Genomic DNA, 14520 nt, shown 5'->3' on the forward strand with positions numbered 1-14520 from the left:
GTTGTATTACCATATACTGTAAATAGTGAACACAGTGCATTAAACAGTTTTTGAGAATATCACACAACATATTAGACGTATGCTAGAAAGCTATGAATCCTTAAGAATACTTCAGAAAAACACTCACTGAGAGTCATCAGTTGTTTGGTTAAAACAGGGATCCACTCCTGAATGGTTCTTGGATGGGCAAGGTGTCTATGGGTTTTCTGTCAGGGTGAGTTCTACGCAACGTCAGTCAGCTTAGTGTTGACCGAATTGGTCTTGTTTAAGAGCTTTTCCCAGTTATTCAGATTCTTTAAAGAAACTTAGAAAACTTGTGGATGCACCACCCTCCAGGACCAGAATTGCAGACCTCTGGGTTTTGGGTTAAGAGGTGTTAAAGCCACCTCAAATTTCATTGAGAGGATACAGGTGTAGATGTTGCTGCCATTACTGTGTGTTTGACCATTTTGTTTTACCATTGCACTGTGCTTTGAGGCTTTTGCAAATACATTACTTATGAATATATTTTTTGTTATTATAAGGTTGATTCTGGTTTTAAAACAAGTACCTGCCTCCTTTTGTATTGTTTGCATTATTTGGTAGATAATTATTTTTTAAATAAAGGCATTTCTTATTTTTCTCTCAAAAAAATACTTATGTGAGCACAGGTCAAAGACTGAATCACTACATGAAATACCCATAGAATACAGCAGGTTTATACTTCGTTGTCATTTTGTGTTTTATTGATTAACAGGGAAATAGTGTGATATGAATTGATAGTACTTAATCATTTTTGTGGGAGAACTTTATATATGTAAACATCTTCAGTATTGTCTTTTATCTGTTTAAGGAAATGTAAACTTTGCTGTGTAGCAAAGTATACACTTTAAAACTAATTGAAGATTGTTTCCTATGAAATAAACTTTGCAATATGTGGTTGTATATCATCTGGGTCAGTATGGCAGATTATATTAAGAAAATACAAGAATAGACTGAACAAGTGTAAAACTAACTGAAACACAGAGGAATGAAATTGTAGGATGTAGATGATCAATTCTTCTGTTTAATCATGTGGAAAGTTTTTAATGGAATGTAACGCTGACAATGGTTAGCAATCAGAATTTTGTATTTAATATTACAGAATTTGAAAGATTTTCCACTGCTTCCATTCCAAAAACAATAATTACCATTAAGAATGGAGCACATCATATTCACACATCTGTTTTCTTGTCAAAATACAGCGGCTGTTACAGTGCTCCGCCTTATAAAATAACATAATTATTTATGTTACCACCTTTTTACATATGTGCAACCTACAAAATGTTGACACTAAGATGCCTATTATAAAGACAAAGAAAGTAGTCAATTCCAGAGCAAAAAATGATTATTTCACATGTTATTTGTGCATAAAATTGAATCTAGTAGTCATGACAACGTTGCAGGCAGCTATTTTCATAAATGATCCACTTTAACTTTGAATAGTAATTTTGGGATTTTACAGACATGCCAAAATTTAAGTTTAAGCATTTGGTAGGCATTTTATTAACTCCTCTGGTCCCATTTAAAGTGGAAACCTGGTAAGTATTGTATGGTTCATTGTAGGATAAAGTTAAGACTTACTAAAACTTACTAAACAGTCTTACTGTTTTCTAACTAAATTAGGACATATTTTAAGATGTGAATATTGCTGTTAAATATTTCCAATTGCACATTAGATTCAGATCATAGTATCTTTAGCTAAAATATTACCGTTACTATGTACAATGCCTTAAAGTTTAGGAACAGAAAAATACAAACTTTTTTTGCTTAACAATTAACCAGTTTGTATTATTAATAATAATTGCTTACACTTATATACCGCTTTTCTGGACACTCCACTCAAAGCACTGTACAGGTAATGGGGACTCCCCCTCCACCACTACCAATGTGCAGCATCCACCTGGATAATGCGATGGCAGCCATAGTGTACCAGAACGCTCACCACACATCAGCTCTCAGTGGGCAGGAGAACAGAGTAATGAAGCCAATTCATAGATGGGGATTATTAGGAGGTCATGATTGGTAAAGGCCAGGGAGAAATTTGGCCAGGGTTACACCATTACTCTTTTCGAGAAACACCCAGGGATTTTTAATGACCACAGAGAGTCAGGACCTCGGTTTTAAGTCTCATCCAGAGGATGGCGCCTTTTTACAATATAATGTCCCCGTCACTATACTGGGGCAATAGGACCCACATAGACCGCAGGGTGAGCGTCCCCTGCTGGTCCTAATTACACCTCTTCCGTTGGAAACCCTTAGTTTTTCCCAGGAGGTCTCCCATCCAGATATTAGTGATCTTGAGATTTATGTAAATGATAACTAAAATATTTCTCTTTCTTAATGGTCCTATTTCATACCAAATTGCATTAAAATTTAACTGGTACAATTAAAACCATTGGTAGGGAATTGTTAATGTTGTTTTGGAAACTTCATTTCCATTTCTAATGTTTCATTCAGTGTACTTCCAAGCAGCATGAAATACTGGTATTTGGTATTTTAATCCAGATAGAATGATTTCACTTAAACACTGTAATCTCTATACCAGCATGCAACAAACCATGACACAGCAATACCCTATATAATACAGACTGTTCATTCAAATATTTAAAGTCTCTTAAACGAAATAATGAATTTGCATTTCCTTGTTTTCATTGAAAGTGTCTTGATGGATTCCAGCATCTATAATTATGGGATTTGTTTTTTTAATTTTAAAATGTTTATACTAGAAAATGACAGGGCATCACAGTAGCCTCTGACTAGACAAAATTGTTGTGATAAGATTTAGTTAGGGAAAGATTAAGTATACTGTCAGTGGACTTGTATTACTTTAACTAAAGGAACTTGTAAACTTTATGGAAGTCTAACATCTTTTAATTTCTTCTAAATAATAGACTTTTTACTCTATAATGTAGGATTTATTAATATTAACACAGAGTGTTCAGTTGTAATAAAAATGTGTTTACTGCATTGTAGTATTGTGTTCATCTTCTGCTACCCCAAGAGCAACAAAAGGTTTTCATCCATCTGTTAACTGTTTTTTAAATAATGATATCATGTTTCTTTCAGTGTGGCAGGGGGAGAGCTCTTTGATTTTCTGGCTGAGAAAGAATCCCTTTCAGAAGAAGAAGCCACTGAGTTTCTGAAGCAGATCCTTGATGGAGTTTTCTATCTGCACTCCAAGCAAATCGCTCACTTTGATCTGAAGGTACATGTAATTTTATTCTGGAAACTAGAAAGAAGAAGTCAGCTTGTTGGGATGAAAACCTGTTGCTGGGGTATTTTTTTGTTTTGTATTGTGACCTTGAAGCTTTCTCTTTTCAGTGAATATTGAATGTTGAATTAACTCCCTTTCCATCCACATGACATCAGTTGTGTCTTTTTATTTAGCATTATTATCCTCTCCCATTTGTCCTCCGATTGCACTTATGCCCTCATGTGATGTTTCACTGCTGAATTTCCCATTTTCCCTTTTGCATCTTTAGTATTTTCAGCAGTAACAGATATTAACATTTTCATGCAAGATTTTAACAATATTGTGTCAAAATTGTGGATGAGACATGATGTAGATGTATCTTAAATATTTGTTTTATAGACATGTTTTATTTTTATTAAATGTATTATATACATTTAGAATATATATGGTATATGTTATACATTAATATAATATTGAAAAGTGTAATTTTTCAATGATTGTAGAATGTAAAAGCTTTTTGTTATATAAACATCAACTGAGAAATCTAGATGACAACAGATCATTACAAAGACAGTCATTCTAGTGTATCTGTCCATCAGTTTTTATATAACTTATTATTTTACCTTTTTAATAATGTCATTTTGAGATCACAAGAAAATACAGTGTACACCAGACTCAGTATTTTAATACAAATGTAATAGAACCTTAGAAGAACATTAGAAAACTTGTTTAATTGTTGCAGACAGCAAAACTAAATGTCCATTCCTATTTTTAATTTTTTTTTTGTTTTCACTCTGTTTAGTGTTGCACTGTAGATGAACTCATAATTGTTTTCTAGGAAGGACATCCAATACTTTTGCATCTGATTTGCATGTGTGATTCTTGTTTTCCTGATTTCCCACAGCCTGAAAACATCATGCTGCTAAGCAGAAATGTGCCTCATCCCCGCATTAAACTCATTGACTTTGGGCTGGCTCACAAAATTGATTTTGGCAATGATTTCAAAAACATCTTTGGTACTCCAGAATTTGTAGGTTAGTATCTACATTACATTTTCCTCTGATGGTACATAATAATGTCTTTATCAGTATGTGCTGACTTCACTTTATTGTACAGTAAGGTTTTGGCATCTGTGATTTTAACTTTTGCAATTCCACCTATTTGCGACTCGCTATGGCCGACAGAGATTTTGTGTAAAAGAAAAATACAGTGGGTTGAGCTGAAGCTTGTTAAGATCAACTTTCAAATTAGCAGTGCAACAGACTAGGATCACGAGAGGAAACTAGCTAGCTAGTGAGTGAGTCTCCCTCTGCTGCCTACCCGGGTCCCCACTGCCCAAATGTGCACCTCAGCGTGGTCTTGTTTTTATATTGTACCGAACGCTCCTGGTTCTGTGTCAGCAGTGTGGGGAACAGCAGGCTAGAGATGAATTTACAGGCTCACTGACAGTTTTATTGTTCTTTTCATTACAGAGGGAATCATGTTGTTTATTTTAACTGATTACTATAAGTTTGTGATTAGTTTTCTTCTAGTTGATCAATGAAATTAACTTAAATTTAACATGGTTATGTTATATATTTTAATTTCAATAAAAAATAATTGCTGTAGTTCTGAGACAGGCTGGAGGAGCTTTAAGCCCATGAACGCTAAATAACATGGCTGTGAATATTTCAAATCAAGAAAATTGAAATCCACTGGTACAGCATTAGTAAAATGGAAGTTATTATGCATAAAAGGAATGGGTGATCTAGTGTATATTTTTGCAGAATGTATTATTCTTATGATTGTTTGGCAGTGGTTAAAATATTAATGTGGTTTAACATTCTTCTTCATATTAAAGTAAATATGATCATCATATCCTTTGCTGTTTTAAATATTCAAATTTAAGATAACAATATTATGAACTCAGAAGTGGTAATGCATATTCTGCAAAATCTGTGACATTGTATTTTTATTTTATTTTTTCCTCTGGCCAAGATGCAAGATAGAAGATAAGATATAGGGTACAAAGGAGCTTGAACCATAAATAATGTTTGCCTTTTCCACCTTAACAAAAAAACACATCTGTAACAGCAAAACAATACAATTGCGAAAGGAGTCTGTGACCACTTATGTTGAAGAGCCAGGGGCCGCAATGTCATAAACAGTTTGCAATAGATGTGCCTCTGCTTTTACAGTAGTTATCTAGCCAGTTACGTTTTCAGGTCCTCCAGGTCACCAAGAAAATTATAGTGCTATTTCACTCCTCTCTTTTGCTGCAGGGCAACCATATTATTGCAAGCAATCTCGGAGATTTTCACCTTCGGTTTTACTGTGTCTTACACTAAGAAAGCAACACTAAAACTAATGTTTATTGCAAACTGCACAACAGTCATGAATCGCTTACTATGAATATGTTTCTCCTGTTTTCTAGCTCCAGAAGTAGTCAATTATGAACCTTTAGGCCTAGAAGCAGATATGTGGTAAGAAATTCATTCTTTAGATCCTTTTTAATCTATATAAGCTTGGCATTTCTATTTGCTAATTTTTTCTTTTCTTTTTACTTTCAGGAGTGTTGGGGTGATAACATATATTCTGTAAGTAAAAAAAATAACAATATTAATTGTAATTCACAAAATATGTATGTTTTATTTTTCTCATATAATTTATTATTTATTAGGTAGTCTTATTTTATTTAATACACTATGTTTTCAAGAAGGCCACTCAAGAGTGCATTATATCTGTAATTCACAAAAACGTCAAGATACTGTGTGATTTGCTTGAGAAGCTTGAAATATCATGCTTCTATAAAGTTATAACTTCATCCACTTTGTAGATTTACAATCTACACAATCTAAATTCTAACTAATCTACAAAAACAGAACATTATTCATTTTTAATATTACATTGTCCACTGGGGTACATTTGCAAAGCAGGTCTTTTCCTGTAACTTCTTTAAATAGAGAAAATATTAATAAAGCTGCTTTTGATCTATTTGAACTACAGTTTTTTCGGTTTCAGCTAGAAGCCAATCTTTTCCACTTCAGCAAATGAAGACCCCCAACAGTGACAAAAAGGGATCTTCTTCCTTCCACACTGAGTTAGACGTGGATTTCCACTGACAAGCTGTTAGCTCTTGTAAAAGCAGTGACTTTCCCATTATAGACCTTGGGCTTGTGGCTTGTGACCACCCGCTTCACATTTCATCTTCCACTCCACCTGCAGTGAAGTAATTGTTTCCCCTTTTTGTTTAATAAAACATATCCCCATAAGACAGGAGATCAATTTCTTTGTTCTTTGTCAGATTTCTACTCCCACTCCACCTACTTCATGGTCACCGATTCTCTAAAATAGACTGAAGGTTTTATCGTCTCTTCACGGTCTTCACTTCACATGATGTATTATTTTTAACATACAAAACAGAATTGTGATTATTTTTGATTAAAATTCTAGGGAGCGTCATTGCAAAAAGATTGTATTAGCTGTGGAAATTTTGTTTCTTGTTTTTTTTGATTAGGCAAACGTTTCTGTAGGTTTTGGACTCTAGAAATTAGTGAATAACAGGTTATTTTAGCTCTGTATGAATCTAAAAACCTGTTATTTAGCAATGACAAAAGGCAGAAAATCCAGATATATAAATATTTCATGTTAATTAAAAACGTTGAATATGGCCATAACTGTTAAACTGTGGTCATTTCTATCCACTCTAAAACTATTTTAATACATGCTTATAAATTCAGACCAAGTTTGACTTGAAAGAAGAGGAACTTTTTATTTTTCTCTTACAAACATTACCACCTTTATTAGGTTACATAGATAAATTTGATTTCCAAACTTATTCAATTCAATTCAATTCAGCTTTATTGTCATTAAACTTACACAGGTGCATAGTATAATGAAAAGTATTTCTCATTAGTCACTCAGGTGCATTATATAAATAGGACAGAAGATAAGACAATAGACAGTAACACAATAGCAATAACAGTAACATGTAATAACATAACATAAATAACATGTAATCAAGTAATCAAAACTGTGCAAAATTCCGCAAACAGAGAAAATATAACAGGACAAAAACAGTGCAAGGTAATTCTTGGAACAGTGCAAAAATAGTATGGTTAATTAATAAATATTGAATATTATTACGACCGGTACAGTTTTACTGGGCTATCGAGGGGACAGTACAATTTTGGCTTACATTGTGGGTACAGGAAGACATTAGGAGAGATCATAATATGGTGGGAGGGAGTGGGGGCGTCATCAACTTGACAACTCTGGGGAAGAAGCTATTTTGGAGTCTAGTTGTGTGCGACTGGAGTGACCGGAACCTTCTGCCAGATGGTAGAGGAACAAACAAGTTATGACTGGGGCGAGTGGGGTCAGACATAATTTTGGTGGATTTTTTCAGACTCCTGGTGTTGTAGATTTCCTGGATGGAGGGTAAGGCACTGCCGATGATGTGTTGGGCAGTTTTGACCACCCGCTGCAGTGCCTTACGGTCGGATGCGGTGCAGTTGCCGTACCAGACTGTGATGCAGCTGGTCAGTATGCTCTCCACCATACATCTGTAGAAGTTGGTGAGGATCTGTGGATGTAGGTGTATTTTCTTCAGCCTTCTCAGGAAGTACAGCCGCTGTTGTGCCTTCTTGATGAGACTGGAGGTGTTCAGTGTCCATGTAAGGTCCTTAGAGATGTGAACACCTAGGAATTTGAAGTTATTCACCATCTCCACCGCAGACCCTTCTGTGTAGATGGGGGAGTGAACTTTTCCTTGTCTTCTGAAGTCAACAATCAGCTCTTTGGTTTTGCTGATGTTGAGACATAGGTTGTTGGTTCGGCACCAGTCTGCAAGTTGTTTTATCTCCTCCCTGTAGGCAGTCTCATCATTGTCAGTGATCAGGCCCACGACTGTGGTATCGTCAGCATACTTGATGATGGTGTTTGTGCTGAACTTGGCAGTACAGTCGTGGGTGAACAGGGAGTAAAGCAGTGGGCTGAGCACACAGCCTTGAGGGGCACCGGTGTTAAGGGTGAGTGTGTTGGAGGTGAGGTTGCCAATCCTGACAGTCTGGGGTCTGCTGGTGAGGAAGTCTAGGATCCAGCTGCAGAGGGTTGTATCTAAACCTAGAGCCCTGAGTTTGGTAGAAAGTTTTATGGGTATGATGGTGTTAAATGCTGAGCTAAAGTCAATGAACAGCATTCTTGTATAGGTGTTCCTTTTATCCAGCTGGGTTAGTGTGGTGTGTAAAGCTATAGAGATTGCATCCTCTGTGGAGTGGTTTGTGCGATAGGCAAACTGGAGAGGATCCAGTGTTTTTGGAATGCTGGCTTTAATGTGTGGAATAAGTAGTTTTTCAAAGCACTTCATTATGATGGGGGTGAGTGCAATAGGGCGGTAGTCGTTCAGGCATGTGGGGGCTGATTTTTTCGGTACTGGCACGATGGTGGTCATCATGAAGCAGCTAGGTACAGTGGCCTGGGCCGAGGACAGGTTGAAGATGTCGGTACACACATCAGCTATCTGCCAGGCACATGTTCTAAGTACCAGGCCAGGGATACCATCAGGTCCAGCAGCTTTATGTGTGTTCACTCTACTTAGTGATTTCCACACATCTAGCTTGGATAGTGTGGGGGGTGGGGTGGCAGGGGAGTCAGTGGTCCAGGTGGTTGGTTCAGGGTTTTGAGCTTCGAAGCGTGCGTAGAAGGTTTTAAGCTTGTTTGGAAGGGAGGGGTCAGTAGCGCTTACAGGGCTTGTTTTGCTCTTGTAGCTTGAGATTGTATTTGTCTTGCCACATGCGTCGTGGGTTAGCGTTGGTGTTGTAGTGGTGTTCTATCTGGGATTTGTACTGTTTCTTGGCAGATTTTATGCCAGCTCTTAATTTTTTCCAAGCCCCTCTCAGTTCTTCCTCATTACCAGATTTGAAGGCTGTATCACGGGCTTTGAGCAGAGAGCGGATCTCAGTGTTCATCCAAGGTTTTTGATTCGGGAGTTTGCGTATCTTTTTAACGCTCACCACATCATCAGCACATTTGCTGATGTAGCTAGTGACTGGCGATGCATACATGTCAATATCAGTGTGGGATCCATGGGAGGCTGCATCTTTGAACACACTCCAGTCTGTGCACTCAAAACAGTCCTGAAGCATTGATTCTGCCTCTTTGGTCCATGTTTTTACAGTTATAACTGGAGCCTTGGTGCGTTTGAGAAGTCGTCTGTAGGCTGGGAGTAGGAACAGGGAGATGTGGTCAGATTGTCCAAGAGGGGGGTGAGGTACTGCTTTGTAAGCACCGGGTACATTAGTATCAACAAGGTCAAGTGTGTTGTTTCCCCTGGTGGGGCAGTCAACGTGTTGGTTGTAGCTAGGCAGATCTGATTTCAGATTTCCCTGATTAAAATCGCCTACAATAATAAAAACACCATCAGGGTGTGCTGATTCTTGTTTACTAATAGCTTTGGATAGTGTTTTGACTGCTTCCTTAGCATTAGCGTTAGGAGGTATGTATATGGTATTAGCGGTAATAATGACCAACGTGAATTCCCTAGGTAGGTAGAAGGGTCCCCATTTTACCATTAAATATTCTAAGTCGGGTGAGCAGTGGATCGCGATTTCTGTAGTATCTCTGCACCATGCTTGGTTGACATACAGTAAATACACAGACCTCCTCCTTTATTTTTACCAGAGGCGGCTGTTCTGTCCGATCGGAGAATTAAAAAATCATCCAGCTGAATGGCGGAGTCCGGTATGTTGTTGTGAAGCCACGTTTCCGTAAACACAAGAGTGCGGCAGTCTTTTATTTCCTGGAGAGTAGTGAGCCTGAGTTTTATTTCATTCAGTTTGTTGTTTAGGGACCGTAGGTTAGCGAGGAACAGGCTGGGTATAGGTGGTCTGTTCCGCTGTTCTTTTAGTCTTATTTGCAGCCCAGCTCTCTTACCGCGTTTCTGTTTGCGCTCGCACCGCTTGCGCCGTCTCCTCTCCCGGCGGTCACGGTCAGGTGGCTCCGCGGCTTCCGGGTCTGCCGTGTAGAGGATGGACGAGCTGATGTAATCCAGGTCGAGCGAACTAAAGGAGAAATCCCTGCAGTTGTTTCTGATGTCCAGTAATGTTTTCCGTTCGTAGGAGAAGTAAGCTTCAGTGTTTTGTGTAAATAACGTGACAAAAAACATAAGAATAACGAACAAAAAGCACCATTGTTTGAGAGCTAATGAATCCGCTGCGTCCATGCGCGCCGCCATCTTGCATTCTGATTCTGATGTAGAATTCTGATGTATTCTGATTTTAAAAGTTATTTGTTTCTTAAGAGTGGCATAATGTATAATATCTGATGCTTATAGAAACAGAATCAGTGTGTGACCTTTGAAATCCCTCTCAGTAAATAATTAGCGACAGCTCTACATTTATTCTGGTTTAATATCAGGATATAACTTAAACCCCTTCCACAATACATGACAACTTTTTAAATCTAAACTATTTTTTTAAAGAATTGCCAAATATTTTTGTTCCATTTGTTACATAAATTTGGAATAGCTAATCTTGGGACTTATACAGCTCCAACCTGCCTACCTTTCAGCCATCATCATTTAACATGTCACCAGCAACACGGCCCCAGCCTCCACACTGCCGACAGGGAGAAGAGGCATGTCTCCCACTGATAGTATGACAGTTGGCTGGGAGGTTGCAGGGTTTTTTGTGACACAGATGAGCTAAATGTCAATCGTGCATCGTTGCCTGGAGAATCCTGGTCACGGTCAGCTAGTGACATGACCCCAGGTTCGACCCCATGCCCATAGAACTCAAAGACACTTGGGCTAATGGCTTTACCGGTTGAGCCACATTCTTAAACCTGCTTCTTGTCTTATTGCAGGTCATTTTCATATAAAAGCCATTTACTGAGCTAATACCATAACAAAAGATTTGCTCCTATACTTCATTACCATTCGAAATATTTTCAGTTAAACTGTATAATGCCGTGGCTAAAAAATTGATTTGTGTTAAAATATTTTTAATTTAGTCGTGTACACATTAAATATTGGAGGAACATTCAAATGAGTGCATTTAAGAATGGAACAAAGCTTAAATTGTCACATTGTCTCAATTTGAAGTCATTAAATTATCTTATCTTCTTAATAAGAAATAATAAAATCCAGGGAATGTCAAGTGCAATTCTTTGGTTTCAAATAATGCCTGTTCTATTCATGGGCAGGTTTTCAATGTTGTGCTCTTTTACTTTAATATTTTTAGACTTTTTTCCATGCCTGAACATAAGTTTGCTCTATTTCTGGAGATAATAGGTTAATAGGCTTAAGATTCATCAGTTATGAAATAAGCTTCAGTTTTGTTTTAATTTCAGTTCCTTATTTTTTTTCCACTTAGTTCAGGCTTTTATGAAACTCCACAGCATTTTTTCTGTTTTTTTTTTATTTTACAGCTTGAGTGGAGCCTCTCCCTTCCTGGGTGATAACAAGCAAGAGACTTTGGCAAATGTATCTGCAGTGAACTACGAGTTTGACGAGGAGTTCTTCAGTAATACAAGCAATCTAGCTAAAGATTTTATTAGAAGGCTTTTGATAAAAGATCCAAAGTATGTTTAATCTTTCCTTTGAGTTGTTACTTTTAAACATTGTATTATACCATGTCCCAAAAAATCAGTTGCGGATTTTAATGATGTAGTAAAATGCGAACTAATGTTCTATTTTCTCACAAAGGAAAAATTGCTCTCGGAAAAATCTCGGAGATTATAGAAAAATCCTACCTGTTTGACAAATTAGAGAGAACAGTTTGAGTGATACCACAGCTGTGGTAAAAAAATCCCTGTTGACTTCTTGCAGTATTCTTACAGAGCACTGCTGTCTGGAAGATTCAAACAGCTGACCTATGACATTGCTTTCTGAAACATTATTTGCTTCCTGTTTTGGTTTATATGCATGTTTCACTCTCTAACCAAACATTAGCAGATTATACATTTATCCTTTGTACTCCTGTTCCGCGTTTTTCCTACTTCTCATTAACTGAATCTCTGTTGTCCTCTGATCTAGTGATGCAAGAGTTTTAAAAGAGAACTAAAATATGGAAGTTATTGTCCGTGTTTTACCACATTTATACCTAATGGTTATATTGACTTAACAGTTTTTATGCAATATCTAGATCAAGCAGACTTAAAGGTGGCAGTTATATAATCATAAATACCATTCTAAATCTGTAAACTTAAAAACTTATCTACTACACAGAGGAGGGAGAAAATGAATTTGGTATTAAACAAATTCCATGACAGTGGAGCTCTCTAAATATTCCTAAGTGCAGTACAGTGCTGGACTGCACAGACTAAGAATTCTCTTCTTATTTTTTTGTCTTCTGACAGAAAACGAATGACAATTCAAGACAGTTTACACCATCCATGGATTAAGGTTGGTCCAGCTGTGGGATTTAATCTAATGTGTTTTTGTATGGAATGAGCTCATGCAAAACATACCCTTTTCTAACAAATAAATGTAGGGTCATTGTAAAGTAGACTGAAATTATGAATATAAGTTCAATAGTAAATCATTTTTCAGCCATTATTTTGTACAATAAATGCATTTTAACTATGTCTTTTTCTCTACTTTTAGCCCAAGGACACACAGCAAGCACTCAGTAGAAAGGAATCAGCAGTAAATGTGGAAAAACTTAAAAAGTTTGCAGCCCGGAGAAAATGGAAGGTATCTTTGGTTCTATATTTATTCAGCCTAGGACACTTGTCACTAAATGGAATAAGTTGTGATATAATGATATTTTAATAAAAATTGTTTAATGTTAATTATCAAAAGTCAAATAAATCTACACTTCTAGACTAATCAAACCTGTTAAATTGAGTTTTAACAAAAATCTTTAAGGAGCTGAGAAACTGATTTCTTTTTGCTCAGCTGTTAGTGGTTAGTCTAGATATTGCTTTGAGTGTGACATTTTCATTTCTTGACCTGTTCTGATGGAAATGATCCTGATGGCTTGAAAAGAAGTATTTTGTATGCTGTATATCACTTAAAATATTTTCTACAGCTTTTAAAAAGTTTTGTGGTATATACTTTTTCTGAATAGGTGAATGGTTAAAAGCATCCACTTATAAACATTTTCACTCTTTGCTACAGAAACTTACGTTGCTTTTCTTAAGCAATTAATCTTCGGAAGCAAAAACAGTATTACCATTAAGGAAACAGCTTTGTAAACCATAATGTAAATATCTTTCTTTACTGCTTATGAAGACTTATGAAAATGCACAGAATATTTATATAACCTTTCATATCTGATTGGGATCATTACTGCTCAAATTCCACATAAAGTTTTGTATGTAAAACTCAAACAAATCCTTACAAGTTTGGTATACATCTCGGTATACACATCTCAAATTTGTGGCTTTCAATTTAGAACTGAACAAATTTATAATCCTGTTCATTTTACTGTGAAGATAGTTATGTTTTAGAATGAAATTTTAAATGTTTATAAATATCATGTACCAATTTTGTAAACATTTCTTGGAATTCTCAATAATTTGCTATCAGTTTGTTTTTAACTGCTAGCAAGAAAGGTTTAAGAAAGATAAAACATCATATTTTGACTTTGAAATACCCCTAAATGCTCCTTCCATAAATAAGAAGAATTTTAAGATAAAATTCCAGGTTATTGGATGTTGCGTAACTTTATGGTCATGTTAAGTTATGTGATAAATGATTCCTTGGTATCATTTCTTTTTCATTATAAACGTGTTTTTGTTTTGTTCAGCAATCGGTACGTCTCATCTCCTTGTGTAATCGGCTGTCAAGATCTTTTCTGTCTAGAAGCAATATCAGTGTTGCACGGAGCGATGATACTCTAGTAAGTAACATAATGAAGATGAACTTCTATTGTCTTCAAAAGTTGTCTTAGTGCTGTTAATGTCATGTATGATTTACAGTATACTCCCTCCTTTAAGGAGAAAAAGATCTGCAGATATCTTGCAAGTTCTAAATTGAGTTATTTTCACACTGTAAAAGTGAGCTTTTAAATCAATGTAGTTGTCCACAGATGGGAATTCTTGAGAATGGGAGACAACTCCCATCAGTATATAAAATACATTGTAATTTGATTTTAAAAAACACAGTTGGGATAGTGATGAATGTGGCATGTGGAAAGTAAGAAACAGTACACGGATATAAGTAGTCCTCTGAGAATACAGAAATCTGTGTTCTAGGGCTAATTGACACCGCATCTTCACCGGAGTTTGTTTAATCCTGAGCAGCAGGGCTTGCCTGAGGAGCTGAAAATAATTAACTTCCGGTTTCATGTTTCCACCAATGCCAGTGATGATGTACAAATCTG

At 36.4% G+C, this 14520-nt stretch overlaps 1 protein-coding gene across 3 annotated transcripts in view; it reads left to right on the top strand.

The window, feature by feature from the left end:
- The window catches only part of dapk1 (death associated protein kinase 1), an 83977-nt gene that overhangs the window by 48062 nt on the left and 21395 nt on the right, over positions 1-14520 (top strand). For all 3 annotated transcript variants that reach the window (XM_088911233.1, XM_088911234.1, XM_088911235.1), the window contains exons 4-11: positions 3088-3226; positions 4119-4248; positions 5628-5676; positions 5764-5790; positions 11621-11773; positions 12551-12596; positions 12798-12887; positions 13945-14037. In XM_088911233.1, coding sequence (XP_088767359.1) covers positions 3088-3226; positions 4119-4248; positions 5628-5676; positions 5764-5790; positions 11621-11773; positions 12551-12596; positions 12798-12887; positions 13945-14037 — 727 coding nt within the window. The remainder of the gene's footprint in view (positions 1-3087; positions 3227-4118; positions 4249-5627; positions 5677-5763; positions 5791-11620; positions 11774-12550; positions 12597-12797; positions 12888-13944; positions 14038-14520) is intronic.

The sequence above is a fragment of the Atractosteus spatula genome, chromosome 3, assembly GCF_055471065.1.
Source record: "Atractosteus spatula isolate fAtrSpa1 chromosome 3, fAtrSpa1.hap1, whole genome shotgun sequence".
Lineage (NCBI taxonomy): Eukaryota > Metazoa > Chordata > Actinopteri > Semionotiformes > Lepisosteidae > Atractosteus > Atractosteus spatula.